This window comes from Boleophthalmus pectinirostris, unplaced genomic scaffold (genome assembly GCF_026225935.1).
Source record: "Boleophthalmus pectinirostris isolate CB_2022bp ecotype Guang Dong unplaced genomic scaffold, ASM2622593v1 HiC_scaffold_1, whole genome shotgun sequence".
Classification (NCBI taxonomy): Eukaryota; Metazoa; Chordata; class Actinopteri; order Gobiiformes; family Gobiidae; genus Boleophthalmus; species Boleophthalmus pectinirostris.
Genome location: NW_026570970.1, coordinates 320,634 through 338,900, shown reverse-complemented (window position 1 = coordinate 338,900; position 18,267 = coordinate 320,634). Strand labels below are relative to the sequence as shown.

The window sequence follows — 18,267 nt, the reverse complement described above, 5'->3', positions numbered from 1 at the left end:
CTAAAGCAGGACTAAAGCAGGACTCACAGGTCTGGTCCTGGATCAGGATGGGTCCGACGGTGGTGGACGGTCGGCTCGGTCCGGCCTGGTTGTAGGCCGTCACTCTGAACTCGTACTCGTCGCCTTCTTTCAAATCCTCCACCTTAAAGTGAGTCGACTCCACGTCTCTACGGTTACACCTGAAACACGACATCATCACATGACATCACCACATGACGTCACCACATGACATCACCACATGACGTCACGATGTGAGGGAACGAGGCGCACCTGGTGGCATCACCCCCCCTCTCTGTGCCCCCTGGCATTCTCCCGTTGTACCCGCCCTCTGCCCCCCTCTGCCCCCCCCCGTACCCTCCCCCGGGGGCAGTACCTCATCCAGCCCTCCTTCTGCGCCCCGCTGGCGTCCCAGCAGAGCAGGTCCACGCTGTAGTGGGTGACAGGTGCGCCCCCGTCGTTCTTCGGGGCCTTCCAGCTCAGGGACACCACGCCCTTCTTCACGCCAACAATCTTCAGACGAGTGGGCGGGTCCGGTGGGTCTGCGGGCACAGGGGGCGGGGCTTAGACAAGTGCTCAAAAATCACACAAACCAGGACTAAGACTGGACTAGGACTGGACTAGGACTGGGCTAGGACTGGACTAGGACTGGACTAGGACTGGGCTAGGACTGGACTAGGACTGGACTAGGACTGGACTAGGACTGGGCTAGGACTGGACTAGGACTGGACTAGGACTGGGCTAGGACTGGGCTATGACTGGACTAGGACTGGACTAGGACTGGACTAGGACTTGGACTAGGACTGGACTGGACTAGGACTAGGACTGGCTAGGACTGGACTAGGACTGGACTAGGACTGGACTAGGACTGGACTAGGACTGGACTAGGACTGGACTGGACTAGGACTGGACTAGGACTGGACTAGGACTAGGACTAGGACTAGGACTGGACTAGGACTGGACTAGGACTGGACTAGGACTGGGCTAGGACTGGACTGGACTAGGACTGGACTAGGACTGGACTAGGACTGGGCTAGGACTGGACTAGGACTGGACTAGGACTGGGCTAGGACTGGGCTAGGACTGGACTAGGACTGGACTAGCTCTTGTATGGCCCTGGTTCTGGTCTGGTTCTGGCTCTGGTTCGGAGGGTTTTAGGCGGACTTACGGATGGGATCTCTGGCTCTGGTTCCGTCGGGGGTCTCGGTGTAGGGTCCAAACCCAAAGCGGTTCTCAGCCTTGACCCTGAAGATGTACTCCTGCCCGTCGATCAGGTCCGGTACCACCAGGGACTGGGCCGAGCAGGTCGGGTTCACCTGCCAAAAGGACCCGTTAAGTCTGGTTCAGATCCAAGCTTTGTCCCACTGGGTGCTGGTCTTTATAGTCTGATGTTTTAGACCAATAATAGTCCAGTTTCAGTCCAGTTTCAGTTCTGGTTTAGTCCTGTTTTAGTCCTGGTTTAGTCCTGGTTTAGTCCTGGTTTAGTCCTGGTTTAGTCCTGGTCCAGACCTTGGTCCAGGCCTTGCCGGTGGTGGTCTTCTTCTCGATGAAGTAGCTCTTGATGTGTTCTCCTCCGTCGCTCTCAGGAGGTTTCCAGGTCAGTCTGCAGGTGCCTCGAGTCACGTCGCTGACCTTCAGGTCCCTGGGCGCGCCGGGCAGGTCTGTGGTCAGGGGTCAGAGGTCAGAGGATTAAAGACGAGCTTCAGAGATTCTCAACAAATACAAGCGAAACTCAACTAAATCCAGGTCTAAACCAGGATTAAACCAGGTCTGAAGCAGGTCTAATTCTGGTCTAGACCCGGTCCGGTTTGGGGCAGGACTCACCGAGCACGTTGACCCGGACCTTCAGGACCTTGTGTCCGGCTGGGCTCTCGCCGTTGATGATGTAACGGCCGGTGTGGCACATCTTAGACTCCGAGATCACAACCTCCGTCTTTGTGTCCGACGTGTAGATCTGAAGCAACCAGAACTGGGTCAGGACCAGGACTAAAACAGGTCTAAAGAGGTACTAAACCAGGACTAAACCAGGACTAAACCAGGACTAAATCAGGACTAAACCAGGACTAAACCAGGACTAAACCAGGACTAAATCAGGACTAAATCAGGACTAAACCAGGACTAAACCAGGACTAAATCAGGACTAAATCAGGACTAAACCAGGACTAAACCAGGACTAAATCAGGACTAAATCAGGACTAAACCAGGACTAAACCAGGACTAAACCAGGACTAAATCAGGACTAAATCAGGACTAAACAGGACTAAACCAGGACTAAACCAGGACTAAATCAGGACTAAACCAGGACTAAACCAGGACTAAACCAGGACTGAGACCTCAGCGTCCAGGGGCAGTGTGTGTCTCTCGTTCTTCTTCTCGGTCTCGGCGGTTCCGTCGTAGGTCCAGGTGATGTTGGGCAGCGGGCGCCCGCTCACGGACACGGGGATCTGCAGCGTCGTCCCAGCGCGAATGTTCAGCAGCTCGTTAGCGCTGAGGTCAAGGGTCAACATGGGCTCGACTGGAACAGAGAGAGAGCAGGGTTAAACCCGGTCTAAAACCGGTCTGAACCCGGTCTAAACCCGGTCTGAACCCGGTCTAAACCCGGTCTGAAACCGGTCTAAACCCGGTCTGAACCCGGTCTGAACCCGGTCTGAAACCCGGTCTGAACCCGGTCTGAACCCGGTCTGAACCCGGTCTGAACCCGGTCTGAACCCGGTCTAAACCCGGTCTGAACCCGGTCTAAACCCGGTCTGAACCCGGTCTGAACCCGGTCTAAACCCAGTACTCACTCAGGATGTCCTGCACCATGACGTCTTTGGTGACGGCGGGCTCGGACAGGCCGGCGGCGTTCACGGCGTACACTCTGAAACGGGCTTTGCGGTTCTCGCGGAGGTTGGGGACGACGAAGTCGGTGACGATGTGCGGTTTTTCGGGGGTGGTCAGGCGTTTCCACTCGGCCATGCCCTCCTCGTGGGCTTCGATCACGTACCCGCGCACCGGGGCGCCGCCGTCCTTCTCCGGAGGACTCCAGCTCAGACTCACCGTCGACTTGGTCTTATCCCGCACCTGCAGGTCCAGAGGAGGCCCAGGCGGGTCTGCGGAGAGGCGAGGAGCGAGTGAAGAGAGGGCATCATACTACTACTACTACTACTGCTACTGCTACTGCTACTGCTACTGCTACTACTACTACTGCTACTACTACTACTGCTACTGCTACTACTACTACTACTACTACTACTACGCTACTGCTACTACTACTGCTACTACTGCTACTACTACTACTGCTACTGCTGCTACTACTGCTGCTGCTGCTACTGCTGCTACTACTGCTACTGCTACTACTACTACTACTGCTACTGCTACTACTGCTACTACTACTGCTACTACTACTGCTACTACTACTACTACTACTGCTACTACTACTACTGCTACTACTGCTACTGCTACTGCTACTGCTACTGCTACTACTACTACTACTACTGCTACTGCTACTACTGCTGCTACTGCTACTGCTGCTACTACTACTACTACTGCTACTGCTGCTACTACTACTACTGCTACTGCTACTACTACTACTACTACTGCTACTGCTACTGCTGCTACTGCTACTGCTACTACTACTGCTACTGCTACTGCTGCTACTGCTACTACTGCTACTACTACTGCTACTGCTACTACTACTGCTACTGCTACTGCTGCTACTACTACTACTACTGCTACTGCTGCTACTACTACTGCTACTACTACTATTGCTGTATGCTGCAGTATACTCTGTAGTACTCTGTAGTACTCTGCAGTACTCTGCAGTACTCTGCAGTACTCTGTAGTACTCTGTAGTACTCTGCAGTACTCTGCAGTACTCTGTAGTACTCTGCAGTACTCTGCAGTACTCTGTAGTACTCTGTAGTACTCTGCAGTACTCTGCAGTACTCTGTAGTACTCTGTAGTACTCTGTAGTACTCTGTAGTACTCTGCAGTACTCTGTAGTACTCTGTAGTACTCTGCAGTACTCTGTAGTACTCTGTACTCTGTACTCTGTACTCTGTAGTACTCTGTAGTACTCTGTAGTACTCTGCAGTACTCTGCAGTACTCTGTAGTACTCTGCAGTACTCTGTAGTACTCTGTAGTACTCTGCAGTACTCTGCAGTACTCACTGCAGGGGTCGACGGCGAAGCGACACTGTGTTCCTTCACTCGGGGGTCCTACGCCGGCGGCGTTCTGGGCGGCGACTCTAAACTGGTACTCGGTGCCCTCGATGAGGCGCAGGATGGTGTACTGCAGACCGCGCACGGCCGGTTTGGTGACGGGGCTGCGGTTGACCCGCCCCCAGTACACGGCGCCGCGCTCGCGCTTCTCCAGCCAGTAACCCTGGATCGACGAGCCGCCGTTCTCCAGCGGGGGCTCCCACGTCACCGTCATGGTGGTGGCGGTGGCGGCGATGATCTGAGGGTTTCTGGGAGGTCCGGGAAGTCCGAACGGGTCACGGAGCTGCACCTTCTCCGACTCGCAGCCGTCGCTCACGCCGTATTTGTTTTCTGCTTTGATCCTGAACTGGAACTGTCCGTTAAAGTCCAGTTTGTACACCTGGGAAGGACACACGAGTTATTATAGGAACACTGCAGATAGTACCCCTGCGGAGGACACGTGAGTGAATAAACATAAAACATACAGATTATATTTATTATATATATTATTTTATTGTATATTTATTATATTATATCATATCATATTATATTATATACATTATATTATATATATAAAACATATATATAAGTGTGTATATATGTTCAGTGTATGTTCTATAAATGTTCTACGTTCTTTCTACGTTCTCTGTATATTATTTATTTATATTATTTGTATTATTTATATTATTTATTTATATTATTTATTATTTGTATTATTATTTATATTATTTATATTATATTATTTGTATTATTTATTATTATTTGTATTATTTGTATTATTTATATTATTTATATTATTTATATTATTTATATTATTTGTATTATTTATTATTGTATTATTTATTTATTTATTATTTATATTATTTGTATTATTTGTATTATTTATATTATTTGTATTATTTGTATTATTTATATTATTTATTATTATTTATTTGTATTATTTATATTATTTGTATTATTTATATTATTTGTATTATTTATATTATTTATATTATTTGTATTATTTATATTATTATTTATTATTATTTATTTGTATTATTTATATTATTTATTTATTTATGTATTATTTATATTATTTATTATTATTTGTATTATTTATTTATTATTTATATTATTTATATTATTTATTATTTATTTATTATTTATATTATTTGTATTATTTATATTATTTATTGTATTATTTATATTATTTGTATTATTTATATTATTTGTATTATTTATATTATTTATTATTTGTATTATTTGTATTATTTGTATTATTTATATTATTTGTATTATTTATATTATTTGTATTATTTATATTATTTATTGTATTATTTATTTATTGTATTATTTATTTATATTATTTATTATTTGTATTATTTGTATTATTTATATTATTGTATTATTTATATATTTATTATTTGTATTATTTATATTATTTGTATTATTTATATTATTTTATTATTTATATTATTTGTATTATTTATTTATTTGTATTATTTATATTATTTATATTATTTATTTGTATTATTTATTATTTATTTATTTATTTGTATTATTTATATTATTTATATTATTTGTATTATTTATTTATTTATTTGTATTATTTATATTATTTATTATTTGTATTATTTGTATTATTTATATTATTATTTATTATTTATTTTTATTTGTATTATTTATATTATTTATTATTATTATTTGTATTATTTATATTATTTATATTATTTGTATTATTTATTATATTTATTATTTGTATTATTTATATTATTTATATTATTATGTATTATTTATATTATTTGTATTATTTGTATTATTTATTATTATTTATTTATTATTTGTATTATTTGTATTATTTATATTATTTGTATTATTTATATTATTTATTATTTGTATGTTGTACGTGGCGTCCGGTTCTTACTCCGTAGCGCCGGTCGATCAGGTTCACCGTCAGCACGTCGTAGTCAGATTTCTTTTTGCTGGCGTCGCGTTTCTCGACGATGTAATTGGTGATGTCAGAGCCGCCGTTGTCCTCGGGCGCGTCCCAGGTCAGATAACACGAGTCCGAACGCACGTCGGAAATCACCACGTTCCTGGGAGGGAGCGGCCGGTCTGACGGACACAGGGAGGGTCAGAAGAAGAAGAAGAATAAACAGGACTAAACCGAGACCAGACCAGGACTTGACCAGGACTAGAGCAGGTTTGTCGTGGGCCTTACCGAGGATCTCGACGCGGATGGTGTGCGCGGCTTTGCCGTACATGTTCTCGGCGTACAGTTTGTAGTTTCCTTTGTCCTGGCGCACAGACTGAGGGATGGAGATCTTGGTCCTCAGGGTGGTGCGGTCCACCTGCAGGACGGGAGGGGAAGTGCGTTCAGTCAGGGCGTCTCAAACTGTGGGACGGCGTGTGATGTCGTGTGATGAGTTTGAGAGTTTAGGTTTGGACCCACCTCCTCGGACTCCATGGTCATCCTCTCGTCGTCGGGTTTGACCTCGATGGGCACGTCGTCGCGGTACCAGGTGAACGTGGGCAGAGGAAGTCCCTTGACCTCGGCGGGCAGGTCCACGGCGCCGCCTTTACGGATGATCAGGGCGTTATTCTTGAAGAAACGCAACATCGCGATGGACGGAGGAACTGCGGAGAACATCAGAGATCAGACTAAACCAGGACTAAACCAGGACTCAACCAGGACTCAACCAGGACTAAACCAGGACTAAACCAGGACTCAACCAGGACTCAACCAGGACTAAACCAGGACTCAACCAGGACTCAACCAGGACTCAAACCAGGACTCAACCAGGACTAAACCAGGACTCAACCAGGACTCAACCAGGACTAAACCAGGACTCAACCAGGACTAAACCAGGACTCAACCAGGACTAAACCAGGACTCAACCAGGTCTAAACCAGGTCTAAACCAGGACTCAACCAGGACTCAACCAGGACTACACCAGGACTCAACCAGGACTCAACCAGGACTAAACCAGGTCTAAACCAGGTCTAAACCAGGACTAAACCAGGACTAAACCAGGACTCAACCAGGACTAAACCAGGACTCAACCAGGACTCAACCAGGACTAAACCAGGACTCTAAACCAGGTCTAAACCAGGACTAAACCAGGACTCAACCAGGACTCAACCAGGACTCAACCAGGACTAAACCAGGACTCAACCAGGACTCAACCAGGACTCAACCAGGACTAAACCAGGACTCAACCAGGACTCAACCAGGACTCTAAACCAGGACTAAACCAGGTCTAAACCAGGTCTAAACCAGGACTAAACCAGGACTAAACCAGGACTCAAACCAGGACTAAACCAGGACTCAACCAGGACTCAACCAGGTCTAAACCAGGACTCAACCAGGACTCAACCAGGACTCAACCAGGACTCAACCAGGACTCAACCAGGACTCAACCAGGACTAAACAGGACTAAACCAGGACTAAACCAGGACTCAACCAGGACTCTAAACCAGGACTAAACCAGGTCTAAACCAGGACTAAACCAGGTCTAAACCAGGACTAAACCAGGACTCAACCAGGTCTAAACCAGGACTAAACCAGGACTCAACCAGGACTCAACCAGGACTAAACCAGGACTAAACCAGGTCTAAACCAGGACTCAACCAGGACTCAACCAGGTCTAAACCAGGACTGAACCAGGACTCAACCAGGACTAAACCAGGACTAAACCAGGACTCAACCAGGACTAAACCAGGACTAAACCAGGACTAAACCAGGACTAAATCAGGACTCAACCAGGACTCAACCAGGACTAAACCAGGACTCAACCAGGACTCTAAACCAGGACTAAACCAGGACTCAACCAGGACTCAACCAGGACTAAACCAGGACTAAACCAGGACTAAACCAGGACTAAACCAGGACTCAACCAGGTCTAAACCAGGACTAAACCAGGACTCAACCAGGACTAAACCAGGACTAAACCAGGACTCAACCAGGACTAAACCAGGACTAAACCAGGTCTAAACCAGGACTAAACCAGGACTCAACCAGGACTAAACCAGGACTCAACCAGGACTAAACCAGGACTCAACCAGGACTAAACCAGGACTCAACCAGGACTAAACCAGGACTAACCAGGACTCAACCAGGACTAAACCAGGACTCAACCAGGACTAAACCAGGACTAAACCAGGACTAAACCAGGACTCAACCAGGACTAAAACCAGGACCAGGACTCAAACCAGGACTAAACCAGGACTAAACCAGGACTAAACCAGGACTAAACCAGGACTAAAACCAGGACTAAACCAACCAGGACTAAACCAGGACTCAACCAGGTCTAAACAAGGACTAAACCAGAACTCAACCAGGACTCAACCAGGACTCAACCAACCAGGACTCAACCAGGACTCAACCAGGTCTAAACCAGGACTCAAACCAGGACTAAACCAGGACTAAACCCAGGACTAAACAGGACTAAACCAGGTCTAAACCAGGACTCAACCAGGACTCAACCAGGACTCAACCAGGACTCAACCAGGACTCAACCAGGACTAAACCAGGACTCAACCAGGACTCAACCAGGACTCAACCAGGACTCAAACCAGGACTAAACCAGGACTAAACCAGGACTCAACCAGGACTAAACCAGGACTCAACCAGGACTAAACCAGGACTAAACCAGGACTAAACCAGGACTAAACAACCAGGACTAAACCAGGACTAAACCAGGACTAAACCAGGACTAAACAGGACTCAAACAGGACTCAACCAGGACTAAACCAGGACTAAACCAGGACTAAACCAGGACTAAACCAGGACTCAACCAGGACTCAACCAGGACTAAACCAGGACTCAACCAGGACTCAACCAGGACTCAACCAGGACTAAACCAGGTCTAAACCAGGACTAAACCAGGACTCAACCAGGACTCAACCAGGACTCAACCAGGACTCAACCAGGACTAAACCAGGACTAAACCAGGACTAACCAGGACTAAACCAGGACTGAACCAGGACTCAACCAGGACTAAACCAGGACTCAACCAGGACTCAACCAGGACTCAACCAGGACTCAACCAGGACTCAAACCAGGACTAAACCAGGACTAAACCAGGACTAAACCAGGACTCAACCAGGACTAAACAGGACTCAACCAGGACTCAACCAGGACTCAACCAGGACTCAACCAGGACTAAACCAGGACTAAACCAGGACTAAACCAGGACTCAACCAGGACTAAACCAGGACTCAACCAGGACTCAACCAGGACTCAACCAGGACTCAAACCAGGACTAAACCAGGACTAACCAGGACCCAGGACTCACCAGGACTCAACCAGGACTAACCAGGACTAAAAACCAGGACTAAACCAGGACTGGAACCAGGACTAAACCAGGACTAAACCAGGACTCAAACCAGGACCAGGACTAAACCAGGACTTAACCAGGACTAAACCAGGACTAAACCAGGACTAAACCAGGACTCAACCAGGACTCAACCAGGACTCAACCAGGACTAACCAGGACCAGGACTAAACCAGGACTAACCAGGACTAACCAGGACTAGGACTCAACCAGGACTAAACCAGGACTAAACCAGGACTCAACCAGGACTAAAGGACCAGGACTAAACCAGGACTCCAGGACCAGGACTGAAACCAGGACTGAAACCAGGACTAAACCAGGACTAAACCAGGACTCAACAGGACTGAACCAGGACTCAACCAGGACTCCAACCAGGACTCAACCAGGACTAACCAGGACAACCAGGACTCAACCAGGACTCAACCAGGACTAAACCAGGACTCAACCAGGACTAAACCAGGACTAAACCAGGACTAAACCAGGACTCAACCAGGACTAAACCAGGACTCAACCAGGACTAAACCAGGACTAAACCAGGACTCAACCAGGACTCAACCAGGACTAAACCAGGACTAAACCAGGACTCAACCAGGACTCAACCAGGACTAAACCAGGACTAAACCAGGACTAAACCAGGACTGAACCAGGACTGAACCAGGACTAAACCAGGACTAAACCAGGACTCAACCAGGACTGAACCAGGACTGAACCAGGACTCAACCAGGACCAGGACTGAACCAGGACTAAACCAGGACTCAACCAGGACCAGGACTGAACCAGGACTAAACCAGGACTCAACCAGGACTCAACCAGGACCAGGACTAAACCAGGACTCAACCAGGACTAAACCAGGACTAAACCAGGACTCAAACCAGGACTAAACCAGGACTCAACCAGGACTAAACCAGGACTAAACCAGGACTCAACCAGGACTAAACCAGGACTCAACCAGGACTAAACCAGGACTAAACCAGGACTGAACCAGGACTAAACCAGGACTCAACCAGGACTGAACCAGGACTCAACCAGGACTCAACCAGGACTGAACCAGGACTGAACCAGGACTCAACCAGGACTAAACCAGGACTAAACCAGGACTAAACCAGGACTCAACCAGGACTCAAACCAGGACTAAACCAGGACTAAACCAGGACTAAACCAGGTCTAAACCAGGACTGAACCAGGACTCAACCAGGACTAAACCAGGACTCAACCAGGACTAAACCAGGACTAAACCAGGACTAAACCAGGACTCAGGACCAGGACTCAACCAGGACTACCAACGGACTAACCACCAGGACTCAACCAGGACTCAACCAGGACTAACCAGGACTAAACCAGGAACCAGGACTAAACCAGGACTCAACCAGGACTCAACCAGGACTCCAACCAGGACTCAACCAGGACTAACCAGGACTATCAACCAGACTAACCAGGACTAAACCAGGACTAAACCAGGACTCAACCAGGACTCAACCAGGACTAAACCAGGACTCAACCAGGACTCAACCAGGACTAAACCAGGACTGAACCAGGACTACACCAGGACTGGACCAGGACTCAACCAGGACTAAACCAGGACTGAACCAGGACTGAACCAGGACTGAACCAGGACTAAACCAGGACTCAACCAGGACTCAACCAGGACTCAACCAGGACTAAACCAGGACTCAACCAGGACTCAACCAGGACCCAGGACTTAAACCAGGACTAAACCAGGACTGAACCAGGACTAAACCAGGACTGAACCAGGACTAAACCAGGACTAAAGGACTCAGGACTACCAGGACTAACCAGGACTAAACCAGGACTAAACCAGGACTAAACCAGGACTAAACCAGGACTGAAACCAGGACTAAACCAGGACTAACACCAGGACTCAACCAGGACTAACCAGGACTAAACCAGGACTAAACCAGGACTGAACCAGGACTGGAACCAGGACTACACCAGGACTACAGGACCAGGACTAAACCAGGACTAAACCAGGACTAAACCACCAGGACTGAACCAGGACTAAACCAGGACTAAAACCAGGACTCAACCAGGACTAAAACTAGGACTAACCAGGACTAAACCAGGACTGAACCAGGACTGGACCAGGACTAAACAGGACTCAACCAGGACTAACCAGGACTAACCAGGACTCAGGACTCAGGACTGGACCAGGACTAAACCAGGACTGGAAACCAGGACTAAACCAGGACTGAACCAGGACTAAACCAGGACTGAACCAGGACTGGACCAGGACTAACAGGACTAAACCAGGACTAAACCAGGACTGGACCAGGACTAAACCAGGACTAAACCAGGACCAGGACTAACACCAGGACTCCAGGACTCAACAGGACTAAAACCAGGACTGAACCAGGACTGAACCAGGACTAAACAAGGTCTGAACCAGGACTAAACCAGATGTAAGCCAGGACTAAAGCAGGTCTAAACCCGGCCTCACTCTCGTCATCCTGGATCTTGGCGGTGATGGGTTTGCTGGGTTCTCCGTCGCCGACCTCGTTCACGGCCTTCACTCTGAACTGGTACTCCTGGCCCTCGGACAGGTTCTCGATGGTCCCGTGGCACTCGGTGAAGATCTTTCTGTGGGCCACGTCGAACTCTGTGCTGTCCGACCTCATCTTCTCCACGTAGTACCCGGTGATGGGGCTGCCCCCGTCCCAGCGCGGCGGCTGCCACGCCAGGGACACCGTCGTCTTACCGCGGTCGGTGTAGTGCAGCTTCTCAGGCGCCGACGGGGTTCCTACGAGAGAGAAAACGGGCATTTACCTCTGTGGGGTATTAAAAAGGGGCGTTTACTTCAGGTGATGTAGGCTTGTGGGCGGAGCCTCGTACTGTGGGGGTGTGGGCGGAGCCTCGTAATGTGGGCCCTGCGTTTGTGACGTGTTCCTCACCTTTGGGGTCCTCGGCGACGATGGGCCCCAGGTCGGAGGGCACTCCGTCGCCGTACTTGTTGCGTGCGATGACTCTGAAGTCGTAGCTCTCGTTGGCGAGGAGCCCCTGAACGTCGCACTTGCACGACGCCGTCTCCAGCGGCTGCCGGAAAAGCTTCATGTTGGAATCTTTCCTCAGGACCACGTAGCCCATGATGTCGCTGCCGCCGTTGTCCACCGGGTCCTTCCACACCAGCGTGATGTTCTTCTTTGTCACCTGCACCGTTTTGAGGTCCACAACCGGCCCAGGAACATCTGAGACACAAACCAGGACTTAACCAGGACTAAACCAGGACTAAACCAGGACTAAACCAGGACTAAACCAGGACTAAACCAGGACTTTAAAGGGCATAAACCCGGTCTAACCCAGACTCAGCCTCACCCATGACGTCGACGCGTGTTTCGGCGCTCTTGGTGCCACCGGTGTTGGTGCCCGTGACGGTGTATTTGCCGTGATCGGCTCTGGTGGTCACTTTGATGAAGAGGGCGGTGTTTTTGCCCTGCGTCTCCACCTGGACCCGCTCCGGATCCGGGTCGGCCTCCTCTTTGGTCCATTTGACGGTGGGCTGCGGGCGTCCGGTCACCACAGCCGGCAGACGCAGCGGCTCGCCGGCACGAATGATCACGCCATTACGCACGGAGGCGTCCAACTCCACTGACGGGGACTCTGAAGACGGAAGGGGGCAAGGGTCAGGGAACCAGGACTAAACCAAAACTGAACCAAGACTACACTAGGACCAAAGCAGGACTAGTGCTCCTATGGCCTCACCCTCTGGCTCCTTGACGGTCACCGGGTCGGTGGTTCCCGGCGCTCCGAGTCCAGCCTCGTTCACCGCCATCACACGGAAATAATAATCAGCGCCTTCAGTCAAACCGGTCGGAGTGAAGGTCAAATCTTTACAACGATGTTCCGTCGCACGTTTCCACTCCTTCTCCCCGACGATCATCTGCGGACAGGAGGACAGGTGAGGACAGGTGAGGACAGGTGAGGACAGGTGAGGACAGGTGAGGACAGGTGAGGACAGGTGAGGACAGGTGAGGACAGGTGAGGACAGGTGAGGACAGGTGAGGACAGGTGAGGACAGGTGTACAGACCTTCTCCACGTGGTACCCAGAGATGTCTCCTCCTCCATTGTACAGAGGCGGTTTCCACGACAAAATCACAAAGTCTTTTCCTGTGTCCACGACCCGAGGTATCGGAGGTCCAGGAGGCACTGAGGAGAGACCAGAGTGAGACCAGGACTGGACCAGGAATGGACCAGGACTAAACAAGGACTAAACCAGGTCTAAACCCGTCTGACCCTCGGTGACTCACAGATGGCGTCCATGGCGACGGTTCGGTCAGACGGCTCGCTGAAGGGTCCGGGTCCGGCTAAGTTCTCGGCGCAGACTCTGAAGATGTAGGTGAGTCCCTCCTGCAGACCCTGGACCCGGACCTCCAGGGCGTTGAGGAGGGCGCGGTTCACCCGGGTCCAGTGTTTGCTGTTCACCTCCTTCCTCTCGATCCAATAGCCGAGGATCGGGCTGCCGTTGTCTTTGGGCTCGTGCCACGACAGTTTGGCACTGGATGCCGTCACCTCCTGCACCCGTGGCGTGTTCGGGGCATCAGGCGGGTCTGAGGGCGAGAGGGCAGAACCAGGTCTAAACCAGGACTAAACCAGGTCTAAACCAGGACTAAACTAGGTCTAAACTAGGGCTAAACCAGGTCTAAACCAGGTCTTACCGAACATGTTCTTGGCGACCATGGGTTCGGAGATGCAGGAGGCGCCGGTGCCCATCTTGTTTTCTGCTGTGACTCTGAAGATGTACTCCTTACCCTCGATGAGTTTCGGCACGAGGAACGATGTGCCCTAAACAAGAAGAGGAGGAACTTCAGAGTGGAGGTGAATGTGTGATGGGTGGAGGTGTTGGGTGGAGGTGAAAGTGTGATGGGTGGAGGTGTTGGGTGGAGGTGAATGTGTGATGGGTGGAGGTGTTGGGTGGAGGTGAAAGTGTGATGGGTGGAGGTGTTGGGTGGAGGTGAAAGTGTGATGGGTGGAGGTGTTGGGTGGAGGTGAAAGTGTGATGGGTGGAGGTGTTGGGTGGAGGTGAAAGTGTGATGGGTGGAGGTGTTGGGTGGAGGTGAAAAGTGTGTGTGAGGTGGGTGGAGGTGAATGTGTGATGGGTGAGTGTTGGGTGGAGGTGAAGTGTGATGGGTGGAGGTGTGATGGGTGGAGGTGAAAGTGTGATGGGTGGAGGTGTTGGGTGGAGGTGAAAGTGTGATGGGTGGAGGTGTTGGGTGGAGGTGAAAGTGTGATGGGTGGAGCGGTGGTGTGGAGGTGGTGGAGGTGGATGGGTGAGGTGAAAGTGTGGTGATGGGTGGAGGTGTTGGTGGAGGTGAAAGTGTGTGGGTGGATGGGTGGAGGTGTTGGGTGAGGTGAGTGTGATGGGTGGAGGTGTTGGGTGGAGGTGAATGTGTGAAGGTGAATGTGTGATGGGTGGAGGTGAAAGTGGATGGTGTGGAGGTGAAAGTGTGATGGGTGTGGAGGTGTGGGTGGAGGTGGAAGTGTGATGGGTGGAGGTGAAAAGTGTGATGGTGGAGGTGTTGGGTGGAGTGAAAGTGTTGGGTGGAGGTGTTTGGGGGAGGTGAAAGTGTGATGGGTTGGAGGTGTTGGGTGGAGGTGAAAGTGTGTGGATGGGTGGAGGTGTTGGGTGGAGGTGTGTGTGTGGTGGAGTTGAAAGTGTGATGGGTGGAGGTGTTGGTGGAGGTGAAAGTGTGATGGGTGGAGGTGTGTGATGGGTGAGGTGTTGGGTGGAGGTGTGAAAGTGTGATGGGTGGAGGTGTGGGTGGAGGTGGTGTGATGGTGGAGGTGAAAGTGTGATGGGTGGAGGTGTTGGGTGGAGGTGAAAGTGTGATGGGTGGAGGTGTTGGGTGGAGGTACCTTGAGGGTGGAGGTGATGGTGATCCAGCCCATCTCCTCGTTGCGATTGTCCTTCTTCTCTAAAATGTAGTTCTCAATCTCAGCACCACCGTCGTCTTCAGGAGGCTCCCAGTGACAAACCACAGATGTGTTCCTCACCTCAGAGAACGAGAAGTTCTGAGGAGGTCCAGGCACGTCTGTGGAGAAACCAAGTCAGAACCGGGTCAGAACCAGGACTAATCCAGGACTAAAGCAGGTTTAAAAAAGGACTGAACAAGGACTGACCGAGCACGTTGACGATGCAGGTGGCGGTGGCGGCCCCGTGTTGGTTCTCGGCTCTCACGGTGAAGGCGCCATGGTCGCGTCTCACAGCGTCTCTGACCATTAGCACGGACTGGCCCCGGCGGGTCTGGTCGAGTCCCAGGCGCTCCCTCAGGGGGGTGATGAACTCTGGCTCGGGCTCGGGGACCTTGGATTTGGTTTTGCGCTTTTTGACAATAGGAACCAGTTTCTTGGACGGCTCTTTGGTCACGTCCTCCTCATTTCGGAGCCAGGTGATTTTGGGATACGGCGATCCAGACACGAGCGCGTCCAGGCGGATCTCCTCACCCTTTTTCACGCAGAGTCCACCCTGGACCCGAGCGGAAAGGGACACCACGGGCTTCTCTGTGAGGAACAAGAGAAGAAACGAGAGGTCAGCAAAGAAAGAGAGAAATAACAAGAGTTTGAGAAGGTCCCCTCTGACTCTCACCTTTCGGGTCTTCGGCTTTCATCATGGCTGAGCTTCTTGACGGCTCGCTGACCCCAGCGGCGTTCTCGGCCCGGACTCTGAACTGGTACTCCTGTCCCTCGGTGAGCCCGGTGACAGTGTAGGTGAAGCCAGGCACCAGGTTGGGCGTGACCCTCTCGTAGCGGTCGCCGTCCTTCTCCATCTTCTCCACCACGTAGCCCTGGATGGGGCAGCCGCCGTCGTAGTCGGGCGCCTTCCAGGACACGGTGATGGACTTGGAGGTGGGGTCGTATGCCTCCACGCACACGGGCGGGTCCGGTTTCTCTGCAGAACGCCAAAAGGTTTAACTTTTAAATTTTACATTTACATACATGGGTGTAGGTGGTGTAGGTGGGTGTAGGTGGGTGTAGGTGGGTGTGGGTGGGTGTGGGTGGGTGTGGGTGGGTGTAGGTGGGGTGTGGGTGGGTGTGGGTGGGTGTGGGTGGGTGTGGGTGGGTGTAGGTGGTGTAGGTGGTGTAGGTGGGTGTGGGTGGTGTGTGGGTGGGTGTGGGTGGGTGTAGGTGGGTGTGGTGTGTGGTGTGTAGGTGGGTGTAGGTGGGTGGGTGGGTGTAGGGTGGGTGTGGGTGGGTGTAGGTGGGTGTAGGTGGGTGTGGGTGGGTGTGGGTGGGGTGTGGGTGGGTGTGGGTGGTGTAGGTGGATGTAGGTATGTAGGTGGTGTAGGTGGGTGGGTGGTGTGGTGGGTGTGGGTGGGTGTAGGTGTGTTGGTGGGTGTGGTGGTAGGTGGATGTAGGTGGTGTAGGTGGGTGTGGTGGGTGTGGGTGGGTGTGGGTGGGTGTGGGTGGGTGTGGGTGGGTGTAGGTGGTGTAGGTGGGTGTGGGTGGGTGTGGGTGGTGTAGGTGGTGTAGGTGGGTGTGGGTGTGTGTGGGTGGGTGTAGGTGGATGTAGGTGGTGGTAGGTGGGTGTGGGTGGGTGTGGGTGGGTGTGGGTGTGGGTGGGTGTGGGTGGGTGGTGGTGGGTGTAGGTGGGTGTGGTGTGGGTGGGTGTGGTGGTGGGTGGGTGTAGGTGGATGTAGGTGGTGTAGGTGGGTGTGGGTGATGTAGGTGGGTGTGGGTGGGTGGTGGGTGGGTGTGGGTGGTGGGTGGGTGTAGGTGGGTGTGGGTGGGTGTGGTGGGTGGGTGTAGGTGGGTGGTGGTGGGTGGTGGGTGGGTGGGTGTGGTGTGTGGGTGGGTGTGGGTGGGTGTAGGTGGGTGTGGTGTGGGTGGGTGTGGGTGGGTGTGGGTGGTGTAGTAGGTGGTGTAGGTGGGTGTGGGTGTAGTGTGGGTGGGTGTAGGTGGGTGTAGGTGGTGTAGTGGGTGTGGTGGTGTGGGTGGGTGGTGGGTGGTGTAGGTGGTGTAGGTGGGTGGGTGTGGGTGGGTGTAGGTGGGTGTAGGTGGGTGTAGGTGGGTGTAGGTGGGTGTGGGTGTAGGTGTGTGGTGTGGTGGGTGTGGGTGGTGTAGGGTGGTGTGTAGGTGGGTGTAGGTGGGTGTGGGTGTGTAGGTGGGTGGGTAGGTGGGTGTGGGTGGGTGTGGGTGTGGTGGGTGGTGGTGGGTGTGGGTGGGTGTAGGTGGGTGTAGGTGGGTGTGGGTGGGTGTAGGTGGGTGTGGGTGGGTGTGGGTGGGTGGTAGGTGGGTGTGGGTGGGGTGTAGGTGGTGTAGGTGGGTGTGGGTGGGTGTGGGTGGGTGTAGGTGGGTGTGGGTGGGGTGTGGGTGGGTGTAGGTGGGTGTGGGTGGTGTGGAGGTGGTGTAGTGTGTAGTGGTGTGGGTGGGTGTGGGTGGGTGGGTGTGGGTGGGTGTAGGTGGGTGTAGGTGGTGTAGGTGGGTGTTCTTACGTTTGATCTCCTCGGTGATCACGGGGTTCCTCAGTTCGAGGTAGGGTCCTGCGCCCACGCGGTTGTGGGCTCGGACTCTGAAGTAGTATTCACAGTTGATGTACAGGTCCTTCACGGTGAAGGTCAGGACGTTCTGGCTGCTCATGACGGGCACGTAGGTCTTCTTGGACGCCTCGCGGCGCTCCAGGCTGTACCCAGTGATGGGCGTGTTACCGTCGTCTTCAGGCGCCACCCAACTCATCACCACCGAGTTTTTAGTGGCATCAGCAGAAGAGATGTCCTTACACTGACCCGGAAGTCCTGCGGGCGAAAACAGAGTCTAACCAGGGTC

The 18,267-nt window shown here is 51.2% G+C and overlaps 1 protein-coding gene across 1 annotated transcript in view; it reads right to left on the bottom strand.

The window, feature by feature from the left end:
* Window positions 1–18,267, bottom strand: part of LOC110165165 (titin-like) — a 243,161-nt gene that overhangs the window by 71,681 nt on the left and 153,213 nt on the right. The window contains 22 exon segments of the mRNA XM_055150484.1: window positions 28–179; window positions 374–539; window positions 1,166–1,313; window positions 1,507–1,658; window positions 1,822–1,951; window positions 2,331–2,512; window positions 2,784–3,089; window positions 4,150–4,579; window positions 6,083–6,273; window positions 6,380–6,509; window positions 6,611–6,795; window positions 11,950–12,249; window positions 12,401–12,694; window positions 12,822–13,106; window positions 13,209–13,386; window positions 13,535–13,653; window positions 13,755–14,054; window positions 14,163–14,289; window positions 15,361–15,536; window positions 15,625–16,005; window positions 16,091–16,393; window positions 17,937–18,236. Coding sequence (XP_055006459.1) covers window positions 28–179; window positions 374–539; window positions 1,166–1,313; window positions 1,507–1,658; window positions 1,822–1,951; window positions 2,331–2,512; window positions 2,784–3,089; window positions 4,150–4,579; window positions 6,083–6,273; window positions 6,380–6,509; window positions 6,611–6,795; window positions 11,950–12,249; window positions 12,401–12,694; window positions 12,822–13,106; window positions 13,209–13,386; window positions 13,535–13,653; window positions 13,755–14,054; window positions 14,163–14,289; window positions 15,361–15,536; window positions 15,625–16,005; window positions 16,091–16,393; window positions 17,937–18,236 — 4,935 coding nt within the window.